This window comes from Erinaceus europaeus, chromosome 4 (genome assembly GCF_950295315.1).
Source record: "Erinaceus europaeus chromosome 4, mEriEur2.1, whole genome shotgun sequence".
Classification (NCBI taxonomy): domain Eukaryota; kingdom Metazoa; phylum Chordata; class Mammalia; order Eulipotyphla; family Erinaceidae; genus Erinaceus; species Erinaceus europaeus.
Genome location: NC_080165.1, coordinates 50,330,125 through 50,343,216, shown reverse-complemented (window position 1 = coordinate 50,343,216; position 13,092 = coordinate 50,330,125). Strand labels below are relative to the sequence as shown.

Sequence of the window (13,092 nt, the reverse complement as noted above, 5' to 3'; positions counted from 1 at the left end):
CCCTCTCTGTTTCTGTCTTAAGATGTCAGCCTGAAGCAGAGAAACTCCCACAATGACAAAGAGAAAGAAAAAGGGTCCATTTGGAGCTCTTGTATTAATGAAGTAATTGCTCACAGACAAGGGCATAAATTACCTACTAATGGAACCCTAATAGCATCCAAGTGTGGAGGCAGGCCCCGAGGAACAGTCTGAGAGATAGCAAGTCAGAACATGGGAGACAGGATAAGGTCAGTGCTGAACAATTCAACAGACACTGAATATTTTAAACAGGCTATATTACTTTATAAAAGTCTCCTGATATTATTTATTACTTTATAAGAGTCTCATGATATTATTCAGAACTCACAAAGTAGCAAAGTCAGCCTGCATACCTGAGGTCTGTGGTTTTTTGAATGGGCAGTTTTACTACAAGAGGAAAGTTTTATAATGCCTGGAGTAATTTTGGTTGTCCCAACATTAGAAAATATCACTGGCATCTAGTGAACAGACACCAAGTTCTCAATATCCTGGAGTGCACAGGATAGTCTCTGCCACAAAGAATTATCTAACACGAAATGTGAATCATGAGAGGTTGAGAATCTGATCTAGGTCATCACTTAACCAAAATGTGGTATCTATATCACTGGTGGTATAATGAATTGAGTTCAGGATGATCATTTGTAAAAGACTCAGTGGTCTCATAATTATTTTAACTTATAAACACGTACAGCTAGCATAAAAACCTATGCTTATAAAAATGCGGCTGCTTAAGAGGTGAAAATAGTATATAAGTCCTGAAATTGGGGCAGCTTAGAACGTTCTTACTCATGACCACAGAATGTGAGCTCAGATCTACAGGGATACAGAGGTAACAGTCTCCTGAGCTGAATATGGGCCCCAGAGCATATCAAATCAATGGGGTTTACAGTCAACAATATTTATATACCTTTCCCATATTTGGGAGCTACTCTTCCCTGATCTGGATTTCTGGCCCTTTTTTCAGCCATGACATCATCTCACCAGACAATAACTTGGATCCACCTGCATATCAGATGTCAGGCTCAAAAAAAAAACACTAATATAGTCATGGACCCTTTGGAATATAACAAAAATAGGCCTACTAACTATCTACAAAATGGAGCCCCCCCCCCCCCCACTCATCATCTGCACTGTTCCAGCCTTTACGTTCATGATCAGTCAACAATTTGTTTGGCTTTGTATGTTAACTCTTTCTTCAGCCACCAGGTTCCAGATGCTAACATAATGCCAACCAGACTTCCCTGGGCAGATGATCCCACCAATGTGTCCTGGAGCCCTGCTTCCCCCGAGCCCCGCCCCACTAGGGAAAGAGAGAGACAGGCTGGGAGTATGGATCGACCTGTCAAAGCCCATGTTCAGCAGGGGAGCCGTTACAGAAGCCAGACCTTCCACCTTCTGCACCCCATAATAACCCAGGGTCTATACTTCCAGACAGATAAAGAATAGGAAAGCTATCAGGGGAGAGGATGGGGTACCCAGTTCTGATGGTTAGAACTATGTGGAGTTGTACCCCTCTAATCCTATGGTTTTTGTCAGTGTTTCCTTTTTATAAATAAAAATTAAAAAAAAGAAAATAGTATATCAGTGATCTCTAAGTGTTGCCTTAAAAGTACAAAGTGAATACTAGTACAAATGGGATAGCAGACACACAGAAAGTAAAGAGCATGAATGATGGAGTTTAGGAAATATTGGTTTAGTCCAAGAACTGGAAAACTTTTGTCAATAATTGGTTAGTAAGAAGTTGAGGCTCTGAAACCCTATTCAGCTCTGCTATTTTAGCGCAAAAGCAGTTATGATGATGACTGATAGACAGTTGAGGTACTTCACCACCCAACCATTATGATCCAATGTGTGTAGTGTGTTCTTTAAACTTGGTGCCTTAGTTATGACCCAGCCACAGCAAAATAAAAAATGTTACTTATCCTTATTAATAAGGTTCTGAATATTTATAAAACAGTTTATAAAGCTGTTTATAAAACAGTGATGCTGTTTTACAGTTGCCATTAGTGGTCTGTCTTCTACCTTGCACATGTACAACTGTAAGATTTGTGTTTCATCAGAAAACACATTCTTACAGGTATCACAATTCAGATTTTTGGAGATAACATCCTAAAACAATCTTTTGAAATAGGTGAAATCCCAGCTCCTTCCTTCACTACCTGTGTTGAATGTATTAATTATGCTCTGAGAGCTTAATTTCCTGCTTAATAAAATGAAGATAATGACACCTATCCTGCAGGGCTCTTATAAAGAATCAATGACAAACCAAATGTGAAAGATTTTAGATTACTGGTCAATACATTCAATAAGTGATTGCTTTTCACATCCACCTTTCCTTCTCTATTTCAGTTCTTCCATGCCAGTAAGTCAGTGAAAAAAGTGCCCACCAAGTCAGGAAGACCTATAGTCCTGCAATATGACACTGGATGCCTTCCTGAAAAATAAAATAAATAAGTGATCTTTTATTGAACATCCTTTGAATATGATTAGTGAACCACAGGTTCATATAATTATTACTGATTCCAGCCCATGTTTCTTTCCAAAAGAATTTGTATTGTTATAATTTAACATTGCTTTACAAAAATGTAATGATTCAGGAGTATAGTTTCATGCCCATCTGTATGTGTGTAACTTCCCACAGCCATCACCAAAATTCCTGTGCTCTGCCCTTCTTGCTGTTAGCTACCATAGTTTTCACAGTCTAAAATTCAGTTTGGCTACCTTTTTTCTTTTCATGTGTTCATTTGCTTTAGCTATCTGTATTCTATGTATGAATGAAATAATTAGGTCTTTCTTCACCTCTTTATGTATTTCATATAGCATAATCATCTCCGGTTTCATACAGTTTGTCTCAAATTATGCAATATCTTTTTTATTGCAGAGTAGTAGAATGTTAAAATATATATATCCTGTAACTTCTTTTTTAAAAATTTTATTTATTTATTTTCCCTTTTGTTGCCCTTGTTTTTATTGTTGTAGTTATTATTGTTGTTGTTAAGATAATTGTTGTTGTTAAGAGAGAAATGGAGAGAGGAGGGGAAGACAAAGATGGGGAGAGAAAGATAGACACCTACAGACTTGCTTCACGGCCTTGTGAAGGGACTCCCCTGCAGGTGGGGAGCTAGGGGCTCGATCCGCAATCCTTATGCCAGTCCTTGCACTTCACGCCACATGCACTTAACCCACTGCGCTACCACCCAACTCCCATCCTGTAGCTTCTTTATCCAACTATTTGTCTATGCATCCCATAGTTCTTTAATTCAGCAAAACAATAAACAGCTGCTGAATGTCTACTTTGAGTCAGGTACAGTAAACGGTACCCTCCACAAGCATGAATAAAACACAGTCCCTTCTAAGAAGAGATTCTACAATATAATTGAGGAGGGAAAGTAGTAAGCATAAAGATGTTCACAATTTTCACAACTTGTAGAATCTCCCAAGAGCATACGGAAAGTGTAGCCTGGGACAAGTATTAAAAGGCAAAGTGAAATTGACAAGGTAAAGATGGAATGGAAGCATAATCCAGGCAACAAATATGCAGTGTTGTGTGTAATTGAGAAAAAGTCTAAATTTGGGGACAGAGATAAAGAGCAGACATGGGGCTGGGTTAATAATCTGGATCCAATTGTACTAGGCACACCTAGTCATACTGGATTTAAACTATTGCATCTAGGCTATTGGTTTTCATATTTCTTTAGCAGTGTGGCCTTTAAAGAAAGTCTTCTGGAGCCAGGCGGTGGTGCAGCGGGTTAAGCCCAGGTGGCTCAAATTGCAAAGACCAGCATAAGGATCCCGGTTCCAGCCCCTGGCTCCCCACCTGCAGGGGGTCCCTTCACAGGTGGTGAAGGAGGTCTACAGGTGTCTACCTTTCTCTCCCCCTCTCTGTCTTCCCCCCTTCTCCCCATTTCTCTCTGTCCTATCCAACAATAATGACAACAACAACAATAATAACAACAACAATAAACAACAAGGGCAACAAAAGGGGGGAAGTTACATAATAAAATAAAACATTTAAAAAAAAGAAAAGAAAAAAGAAAGTCTTCTAAGAGACAACTCTATTAATATGAAAACAGTGTTATTAAGACCAGCATTTGTCTGGGTGTTCCCCTTCTTGCCTACAACTACTAAGAATGGAGACCAAATGTAATCAGGTGCTGCATTTAAGTTAATTTCGTTCTTTGCCATGAATGTAGTGAAGTCTATAATGTGTTAACTAGGTTTTCTGCTGGTGTCACTACAAGGACACTGGTTTTTTTTTTTTTTTTTTTTTTTTTTTTTTTTTTTTTTTAGACTGGGCAGTCATTCTGATTTCTAATGGGTGAGATGAGCAGATCTGAGTTCTTAAAAGCTCTCCTAACAATTATGGAAAATTGCATTGTTTCATAACCACTTGGAAGGCCCCTTCTGTGAACAGCAAGAGAAGGTCTTTTTGAAGACCAGGCCATTAGGACACGTCACATGTACCAGCCCTACTAAACAGATAAAACTCATTCAATTTTCCCCCAAAGAATATCAAGTTCAGAGAAGCTAAACAGTTCCCCTAATGTCAAGAGACTGACAAAACTTAAATTCAGTTCTCTATTGGAATTCACAAGCTAGGGAACCATATTGTCTTTCTAATATCCTTTCCTAGCTCTTCTATTGGTGTTTGTCTTTACTTTTTTGGTTTTTTGTTTTTATTTTTTAAAATTTATTTGTTTATTGATTGATTTATTTTTTAATTTTTTTTATAAAATGGAAATATTGACAAGACTATAGGATAAAAGGGGTACATTTCCACACAATGCCCACCCACCCCCAGAGCTTCATATCCAATCCCCTCCCTTGGTAGCTTCCTTGTTCTTTATCCCCCTGGGGGTATGGACCCAGGATCATTATGGGGTGCATACGGTGGAAGGTCTGGCTTCTGTAATTGCTTCTCTGCTGAACATGGGCATTGGCAGGTTGATCCATACTCCCAGCCTGTCTCTGTTTCCCTGGTGGGGCAGAGATCTGGGGAGGCAAGGCTCCAAGACAGATGGTGGAGTTGTCTTCCCAGGGAATTCCATTTGGCATCATGTTAGCATCTGGAACCTGGTGGCTGAAAAAGAGTTAAGATATAAAGCCAAACAAATTGTTGACTAATCATGAACCTAAAGGAAAGAATATTGTAGATAAAGATTTGGGGTCTCCATTTTGGAAAAAGCCAGTGGGTCTTTTCCTACTGCCCTATGTTTTTGCAGTTTCCAAAATGTTATAACTGGGGTATTTGTTCTCAACATCCACCTACCCCCAATCACCTTTTCAATGGATACATTAGCAAATTCATATCGTTTTCTGGAAAAAGAAAATGAGAAGGGAGGAACTTTCTTCATCTTATTAATAAATTAGATATTCTATCACATGTCAAAGTCTCACTTCAGCTAGAGGACCTGATTGGTCAGATGAAATCTCTTGCTATTTCTAGAGTGCTCCCCCAACAGGCAGTACACCATGATAGTCTATATCTTCCGGGCTAGTAGCATGATGCTCCATACCTACAAGCATGGTTGGGGACCCTCTTTCTAGTTCTCTTCTATTCGAGTCTGTACACTTCCCTTTGAGGAAAGATAAACCATTATTGGTTTATCAGAGACGTTTCTTTAAATCCTTTGCATATTTTTTTTCTTTATCCTCTTGAGACTACCTAGAAGCTGACACTTGAACGAATTCATATGCTTTCTGGTATTCAACTTTATCTTCCTCAGAAGTTTCTTCCTGCCAGAAAAGAACATCTATAGACTGGTTTTATCCCATATTCCAGTTATTTCCCCATTTCTATGCTTTTATAGGAACCATTATTAATTAAACTATCAATAGGAAGAGTTGAGGAAAGACATGAGTCATAGAATTACTTTTTAAAAAATGCCTCTTCCATTCCAACATCCCTTAATTTCTTCCAATGAAGAAATCCATGCATGGTTGAAAGGTAAGATATATTATCACTTCATGCAATGTGTAGCTGTAACTCTACAGTTACTGAAAGTAACACTTTCAGTTAACTATTTCATTCGTCACCCATGCAAGCATCTTTTATGCCAACCACCTTCTGCTTTCATTGCCATTTGTATTAAATTTGGTGAGCAATGAACCCCTTAAACTGCTACTACATAATAAGATGTACTTTTGTAAATACGCGATTTAATCTTACTCAGTAGCTAAAGATTCTGTTTATTTAATTAATTGCCTTGAACATCATAGCTCATAGTGTGTTAACTAGATTTTCCATTTATGTCACTGAAGAGTTATGTGAAAAAATACAAAGAGGGAAGCAGCTCTTTGGAAAGAATGGAAGGAAGAAAGTTAATTGAATTTAAATTAAACATGGCAATTATTTAACTCATAATTGAAAGTTTCAGAGGGGACTATCATGCATTCATGTGGCATGAGTAAGATTTTTTTCTGTTGGATAAAGTGTTCTAATGTAAAATGTATTGATGTAAGTGTAGTCCCATATTCCATTCCATTATAAGTGCCAGGCACTTTCAGATGGTAAAATGCACTGAGTTTCCTATGTTTAGAATTCCTTAAATGAAAGATATAAATTCTACTTACAGTTAATCTAAAAAAGAATTATTAAATTCAGCTGTGTTTCTGACTCCATTATTCTTGCTGGAATTCATTCAAAGCCTGTCATAAAAAGAATTATAAATTGCTCTAGAAGCCTAGGGTAGGCTCTATGAAGAGAATAAGTACTTTCTTTTGCTTATATTTGAGGATATGAATTTACTAATTTTTATAATGAACTTTTAATGATTTTTATTATGAAGAAGATAATTTTAATTAAAATATATATATTATCTGAGATGGCTCAACATAAGTAAACCCAAGAATATCATCATCTTTGCTTTTTGGAAAATTAGCCTAACAAAAAAAATTTTAATCCAAACTGGTATAGTGCCTATGACAACTGAGGATCTGACTTCACCATTTAGAGAGAGCTTTGTCTAAGTCAGCCTTGACTATATTCAACCTGGAGTTTGTGCAGGATTCTCCAACCGTATATCCCCAACTTTGTATTATTTTTTTAATATTTGTTTAATTTTATGAGAAAGCAGCAAAGAATGAGCAAGCAAAGCATCATTCTGGCAAATGTGGAGCTGAGTATTGAACTCAAGACCTATAAGTTCAGCATTCTACCCACTATACTACCTCCAGTGCCACCCCAGCTTGCCTCTTTTTCTACAGTTCATGACATTTCCCATGGTCTTCTTCCATACTCAATTACTCTCATGTATGCTACATATCTTTGAAAACTGAAGCCTTACACATCGTTTATTTTTGTTAACATTTTTATGGGGAGGCAATGGTTTACAGTAAATACTGTTGTTTATATATGTGTAAAATTTCTCAGTTTTCTGCAAAACACTCTCATGCAGCCTAGGTCCTCCTATTATATACCAAGACCTGGCAGCCCTCTGCCTCCCTCATCCAGAGCCCTTTACTTTGCAGCAATACACCAAACTCTGTCCAAGTTCTACTTTGTATTTCCCCTTTCTGTTCTTATTTCTCAACTTCTGTTCATGAATGAGATCATTCTATATTCATCCTTTTCTTTCTGGCTTATCTCACTTAACAGGATTCTTTCAAGATGAGGCAAAGAAGGTGAATTCATTCTTAATAGCTGAGTAACATTTCATTGTGTATATACACCATAGTTTTCTTGGCCACTCATGTGTTGTTTGACAGCTAGATTGCTTCCAAGTCTGGGCTATTATAAATTGTGCTGCTATGAACATAAGTATACACAGATCTTTTTGGATGAATGTTTTTGATTCCTTAGGTTATATCCCCAGGAGGGGAATTTCCAAGTTATAGGATAGGTCGATGTCTATCTCTTTTTTGCCTGAATCTCCATCTTCACCAACAAACTTTCTTCCTATATGTGGACTGCAAATGAAGCCTCCTTCACCACTTGGAGATAGTAATATAAAGAAATATTTGTGAAATTACATATCTTTTTTTACCTTTGTGTTTTGTAATCCTTTTTTATTTATTTATAAAATGGAAACACTGCCAAGTCCATAGGATAAGAGGGGTAGAATTCCACATAATTCCCACCACCAGAACTCCATATCCATCCCTCCCCACATTTTTTTTAATTCTAATAAATACATGGAACATGAAAGTTACCATCTTTATCATTTTTAAATGACTAATTCAATCATTAAGATGTTGCTTAGTGGTAGAATGTATACCTTCCATGGGAGACCTCTAGGCTTCATTGTTGTCCACGGACAACACAAGGACAAAAATAACTGGAGTTCTATGGGTGATAATGTTATGACCTGATCGCTTTTACACACACATATATATTTAAAGCACAAAATTATTAAAAAACAAAAAAGGTCATGGTTTTCCAGTGCTATCATGCATAGAAACGGAAACGGTCCTGAGTTTATTCCTGAGCACTACATAATGTATACCATTCATATGTGCTAGTAAATACATTTACATTTTTGTGTTGCCATCACCACCTTCATCCACAGAGTTAAAATTTTTTTTTCAATTTTTTTTTTTTTTTTTTTTTTTTACCAGAGCACTGCTCATCTCTGACTTATAGTGGTACAGGGGATTGAACCTGGGACTTTGGAGCCTCAGGCATGAGAGTCTCTTTATGCTATCTACCCCTGCCCAAAATTCTTATTTTCTATTCCATTCTGCTGCCATCACAAGAAAATTCCATTGTCCTAAAATATGTAATTGTTCAAAGAGAATTGAGACATAAACTTTCCAATAGACTATCGCTTAAAACTGGACAACAGAATTTGTGAAAGCTCTGGTGCATACACAGGATGTTAGTCATAGTTGATGAACTTTCTCTTCCCTCTCTCTAAACAGCTCTGAGCAGCGAGTCCCCTGTTCCACTTCTTACCACAGCTCTGGTTTGCACTCCGGTGACGGTGTCACAAAAGCAGGACCTCTGGGCCTTCCGGAAATAAGACAAGTGCCAACTGTTGTGATTGAATGTGATGACAATAAAGAAAATGTGCCTCATGAATCGGACTATGAAGAATCTTCTTGCCTCTATACAAGGGAAGAGGAAGAAGAGGAAGAAGACGAGGATGATGACAGCTCATTATATACCAGTGGGTGGCTCCTCACTGTGGGGTGGGGCAGGGGTGGAGCTTTGTAGAAACAGCTAAGAGAGCTGACAACACACTGGGTTCAAATCCAGGATCTGTTGTTGAGTGGCCTGCGTCATAAGTAAACTCTATTAACCTCTTGAGGTTTGACTAGTAGAAATGAAAATGTAAATCTCCTAGAAACATCCTCTTGTCTCTAAAAATTGCAGCATCTTGCTTATTACCTCTTACTTTTTTATAAGTTTTACTTTGAATGCTTCCTCTGGGATGCAACCCCTACCCCTCAAAAAAAAGAAAGAAAGAGAGAAAGAAAGAAAGAAAGAAAGAAAGGGGAAAGAAAGAAAGGAGGAAAGAAAGAAAGGGTAACCCTAAAATTCAATTCAGTTTATAAACTATTTGAACATACTATTGTATATGCAACAAATTCTTTTGAAGCTTATCTCAGCATTTAAGGTCTGGTTTTAAATGTCTTATTCAAGGCATTTTTTTCTTTTTATTTAATTATTTTGTTTGTTTATTTGTTTTTGTCCTTACTGGGGTTTCACTATCTAGGCCAACTTTTTCAAATAAAAAGACAAAGACAGAGGGAAAGACACTATAGCACTAAAACTTCCTTCAGTACAATTAGGAGCAGTCCCAAAACTGGCTCAAGGGTGCCACAAAGCAAGTTCTATCCAAGTGGGCTGGCTGCCTTGCTGACTAGTGACTATTTTTAAATGCCTTTAAATTTAGGCAAAGAACAAGAGAGCAAATAAGAAAGCAAAGCTAAAAACAAACAACAAAAAGAAACCTTTCTTGCCAGGAGAAATAACTTCTTTTTAGTTAAGTTTATATAAACTGATATTTGCTTACTTTTTTAAATTTTTATTTATTTACTTATTTATTTATTAGATTGAGATAGGGAGAAGTTGAGAAGGGAGGGAGAGATAGAGAGACAGAGAGACACCTACAACCCTGCTTCACTCCTGAAGTTTTCCCCCTCCAGGTGGGGACCAGGAGCTTAAATCTGGGTCTTCATGTACTGTTATGTGTGCTCTTAACCAGGTGCACCACCACCTGGCCCCTTCAATTATTTTTTCAGTAAACAAGTTTATCTTATGAGTAGCCTCTTACTGAATAAATTTTGTTTCTCTCTATCTTATACTTGGTAGATCAGGCATTACTGCCCCATTTCACAGAAAACGGATGGAAATTAAGAAGTAAGGTAAAACAGCCTCTTGTCCTTGAGTGACAGGACCGGAATATGATGTCAAAGTCTTATTCCAGAGCTCTTAATCAAAAACCACTAAAGAATGAAAGAACACACACACACACACACACACACACACACACACACACTATCCAATAAAATCCAGTTCCCAAAATGACTACTTCCCAGTCTCTTTCTCCTGCTTCACTCATACCGGAATTCAAAAATCTAGCTAAACTTGAGATCTAGCAAGAGTTTTAGTTAAATGAATGAAATGATCAAAATAATGGTGAGGAGAGAACCACAAAAGATCAGCCAAATAGTCACATGATCCTTGCATGGAAGGAACTGATGTTTAGTCCACAATCACCATTTCTTGTCCAGAGAATTAAATATTTTAATTTATTAATTAAATTAAATATTTTAGTTTTTCAACCTTCATACTATTGACACTTTGGGCTGGGTAATTCTTTCTAAGACTCCAAAGGCCACAGTTTCAATCCTTGGCACCTCCATATACCAGAGCATAATGAAGCTCCAGTCTCTCTCTTTCCCTCCCCCCCGCCATACATACACCACCTACAGAAGGGACTTTTTATAAGCAGTGAAGCAGATCTGCAGCTGTCTATCTATCTCCTTCCCTATCTCCCCCTGCCCTCTCATCTTCTCTCTGTCCTATCTAATAACATAGTAAGAGGAGGGAAGGAAAAATACATATATAAACCTTTTTGAAAGGGCATATTGACTATCTCAGTGATCCCACTGCCAATTCTGGTTCTCAAACTGGTCCTACTCTTTCTACTGAACTTTACTTCTCTCTATACACCCCTACCCCTACTGTGGCAAATCTCCTCCATCTCCAGTGATTGCCTAGATTATCTAACACGCTTGAGATGTCCTGCATGCAGACGCACACCAGCTGCTGCATGCTAGGAAGATAGTTCCCTTATGCATGCCACCATCTCTTCTCATCTATGGACTGTCCTCTCAGCCCCATAAATTCTGTTGCACTGCACAGCCTGGCCTACCCTCTGTTATGTTGCCTGAATGCTGGCAGTTCCAGAGAGCAGAGACCCAACCGCACCTCCCATGTGTTCCTCATGTGTCCAACATGCTTCTAGGTACACAGAATATGGTGATTACAGGAACACTTTGGAAACTACCTGATGCCTAAACCATGCTCAGGTGTTAAACCCTTGATGTCTTCCAGCATTTTTGCCTTTTGAACCATGATCAGCCTATGAAAAATCCAGGAAAGTGTGTGTCAGTCAGTTATTGACAGATTCTCCCTCTTGCAGGCTCCCTGGCCATGAAGGTGTGCAGAAAGGACTCCTTAGCCATCAAGCTCAGCAACAGGCCCTCCAAACGAGAGCTCGAAGAAAAGAATATCCTTCCCAGGCAGACGGATGAAGAGAGACTGGAGCTGAGGCAACAGATTGGCACCAAGCTTACCAGGTAGGACAGCAGAACCACCAATTCCATAGATTTTAGTGGAAGAATTAAGGCTCCAAAAGCCTGAAAAATTTACAGCAGAAAAAGTCACTGAAAAACATTACATTTCTCATATAGATTTGCTTCTTTCATTGCTTTCCTTTACTATTCAGAATCTTAGAAGTGGTACTGGATTAAATTTCAACTTTAATTTAAAAAAATCTTTATCATCCAGTAGAATCAAGTACTACACACAGAGGAGTTATGATTTGGTTTGCACAAAACAAATAACCACACTTTCAGCTATATTATGCAATTAGAAAAGGTCAGTGGTTGCTAATGACTTGTCATTACTGAACTGTGGTTCTTCTGGAGTGATTTTCCTGTATGTATGAGCTTTGTAGACATAGGCATAAAAGTATGTTACCTTAATATACTAGACAATTGGCTAGCATTTATGGAGCGTTGATTGGCGCTCTGCTAAACAATTCATGCATATTAAATCATTTCTTTTTTGAACTTCCCAAGGGAGTGAATATGTGTGTGTGTCCATTTTACAAATGACACCAGGTACAGAGAAATTTAGTGACTTGTGTTATGTCACCCAAAATGGTTCCTGGGTGTTCTCCTTGACTATTATATAATAGTCGTCTCATGAGCCGTGATGTTATCCCAGACCCTCTGCTGAGTGTTTAGTGAAGTGTCTCAAAACTACCTGGGGTTCCACCCAACTTGACCTCTTACCACATGTGTATCCTTGAGAAAACCATTCTTGACATGTGTCTCTGCATTTCTAAATGAGAAGTTGTGAGAAATAAACTGTGTAAGTATTTAAAATGGTCTGAGAACCTCAGTAGACACTCATCTAGCAGTTGTTATTTCATTTTCTCAAATGAGGAAACTGTACATAAAAAGAATCTAGAGGTAAATAATAATAATAATAATAAGGGGTACAATTCCCACCACCAGAGTTCCATATCCCCTCCCATCCATTGGAAATATCCTTATTCTTTATCCTTCTGGGAGTATGGACCAAAACTCTTTATAGGGAGCAGAAGGTGGAAGGTCTGGCTTCTGTAATTACTTCTCTGCTGAACATAGGCATTGACAGGTCAATACATACACCCAGCCTGTTTCTGCCTTTTCCTAGTGGGGCAGGGTCCTGGGGAGGGGAGGTTCCCAGGGAAGTCAGGTTGGCTTCATGCTAGCATCTACAACTTGATGGCCAAAAAGCATTAAGATACAAAGCAGAACAATTTATTTAATAATCAGGAACCTAAAGGTAAAAAGTATAGCAGATGAAATTCAGGGTCTTCATGTTGGAAGGAGCTAGGAAGTCTATTTTAGGTA

At 38.1% G+C, this 13,092-nt stretch overlaps 1 protein-coding gene across 3 annotated transcripts in view; it reads left to right on the top strand.

The window, feature by feature from the left end:
* PHACTR1 (phosphatase and actin regulator 1) overlaps positions 1–13,092 on the top strand; it is a 348,094-nt gene that overhangs the window by 296,676 nt on the left and 38,326 nt on the right. For all 3 annotated transcript variants that reach the window (XM_060189337.1, XM_060189335.1, XM_060189336.1), the window contains 2 exons: positions 8,878–9,125; positions 11,610–11,766. In XM_060189337.1, the coding sequence (XP_060045320.1) occupies positions 8,878–9,125; positions 11,610–11,766 (405 nt within the window). The remainder of the gene's footprint in view (positions 1–8,877; positions 9,126–11,609; positions 11,767–13,092) is intronic.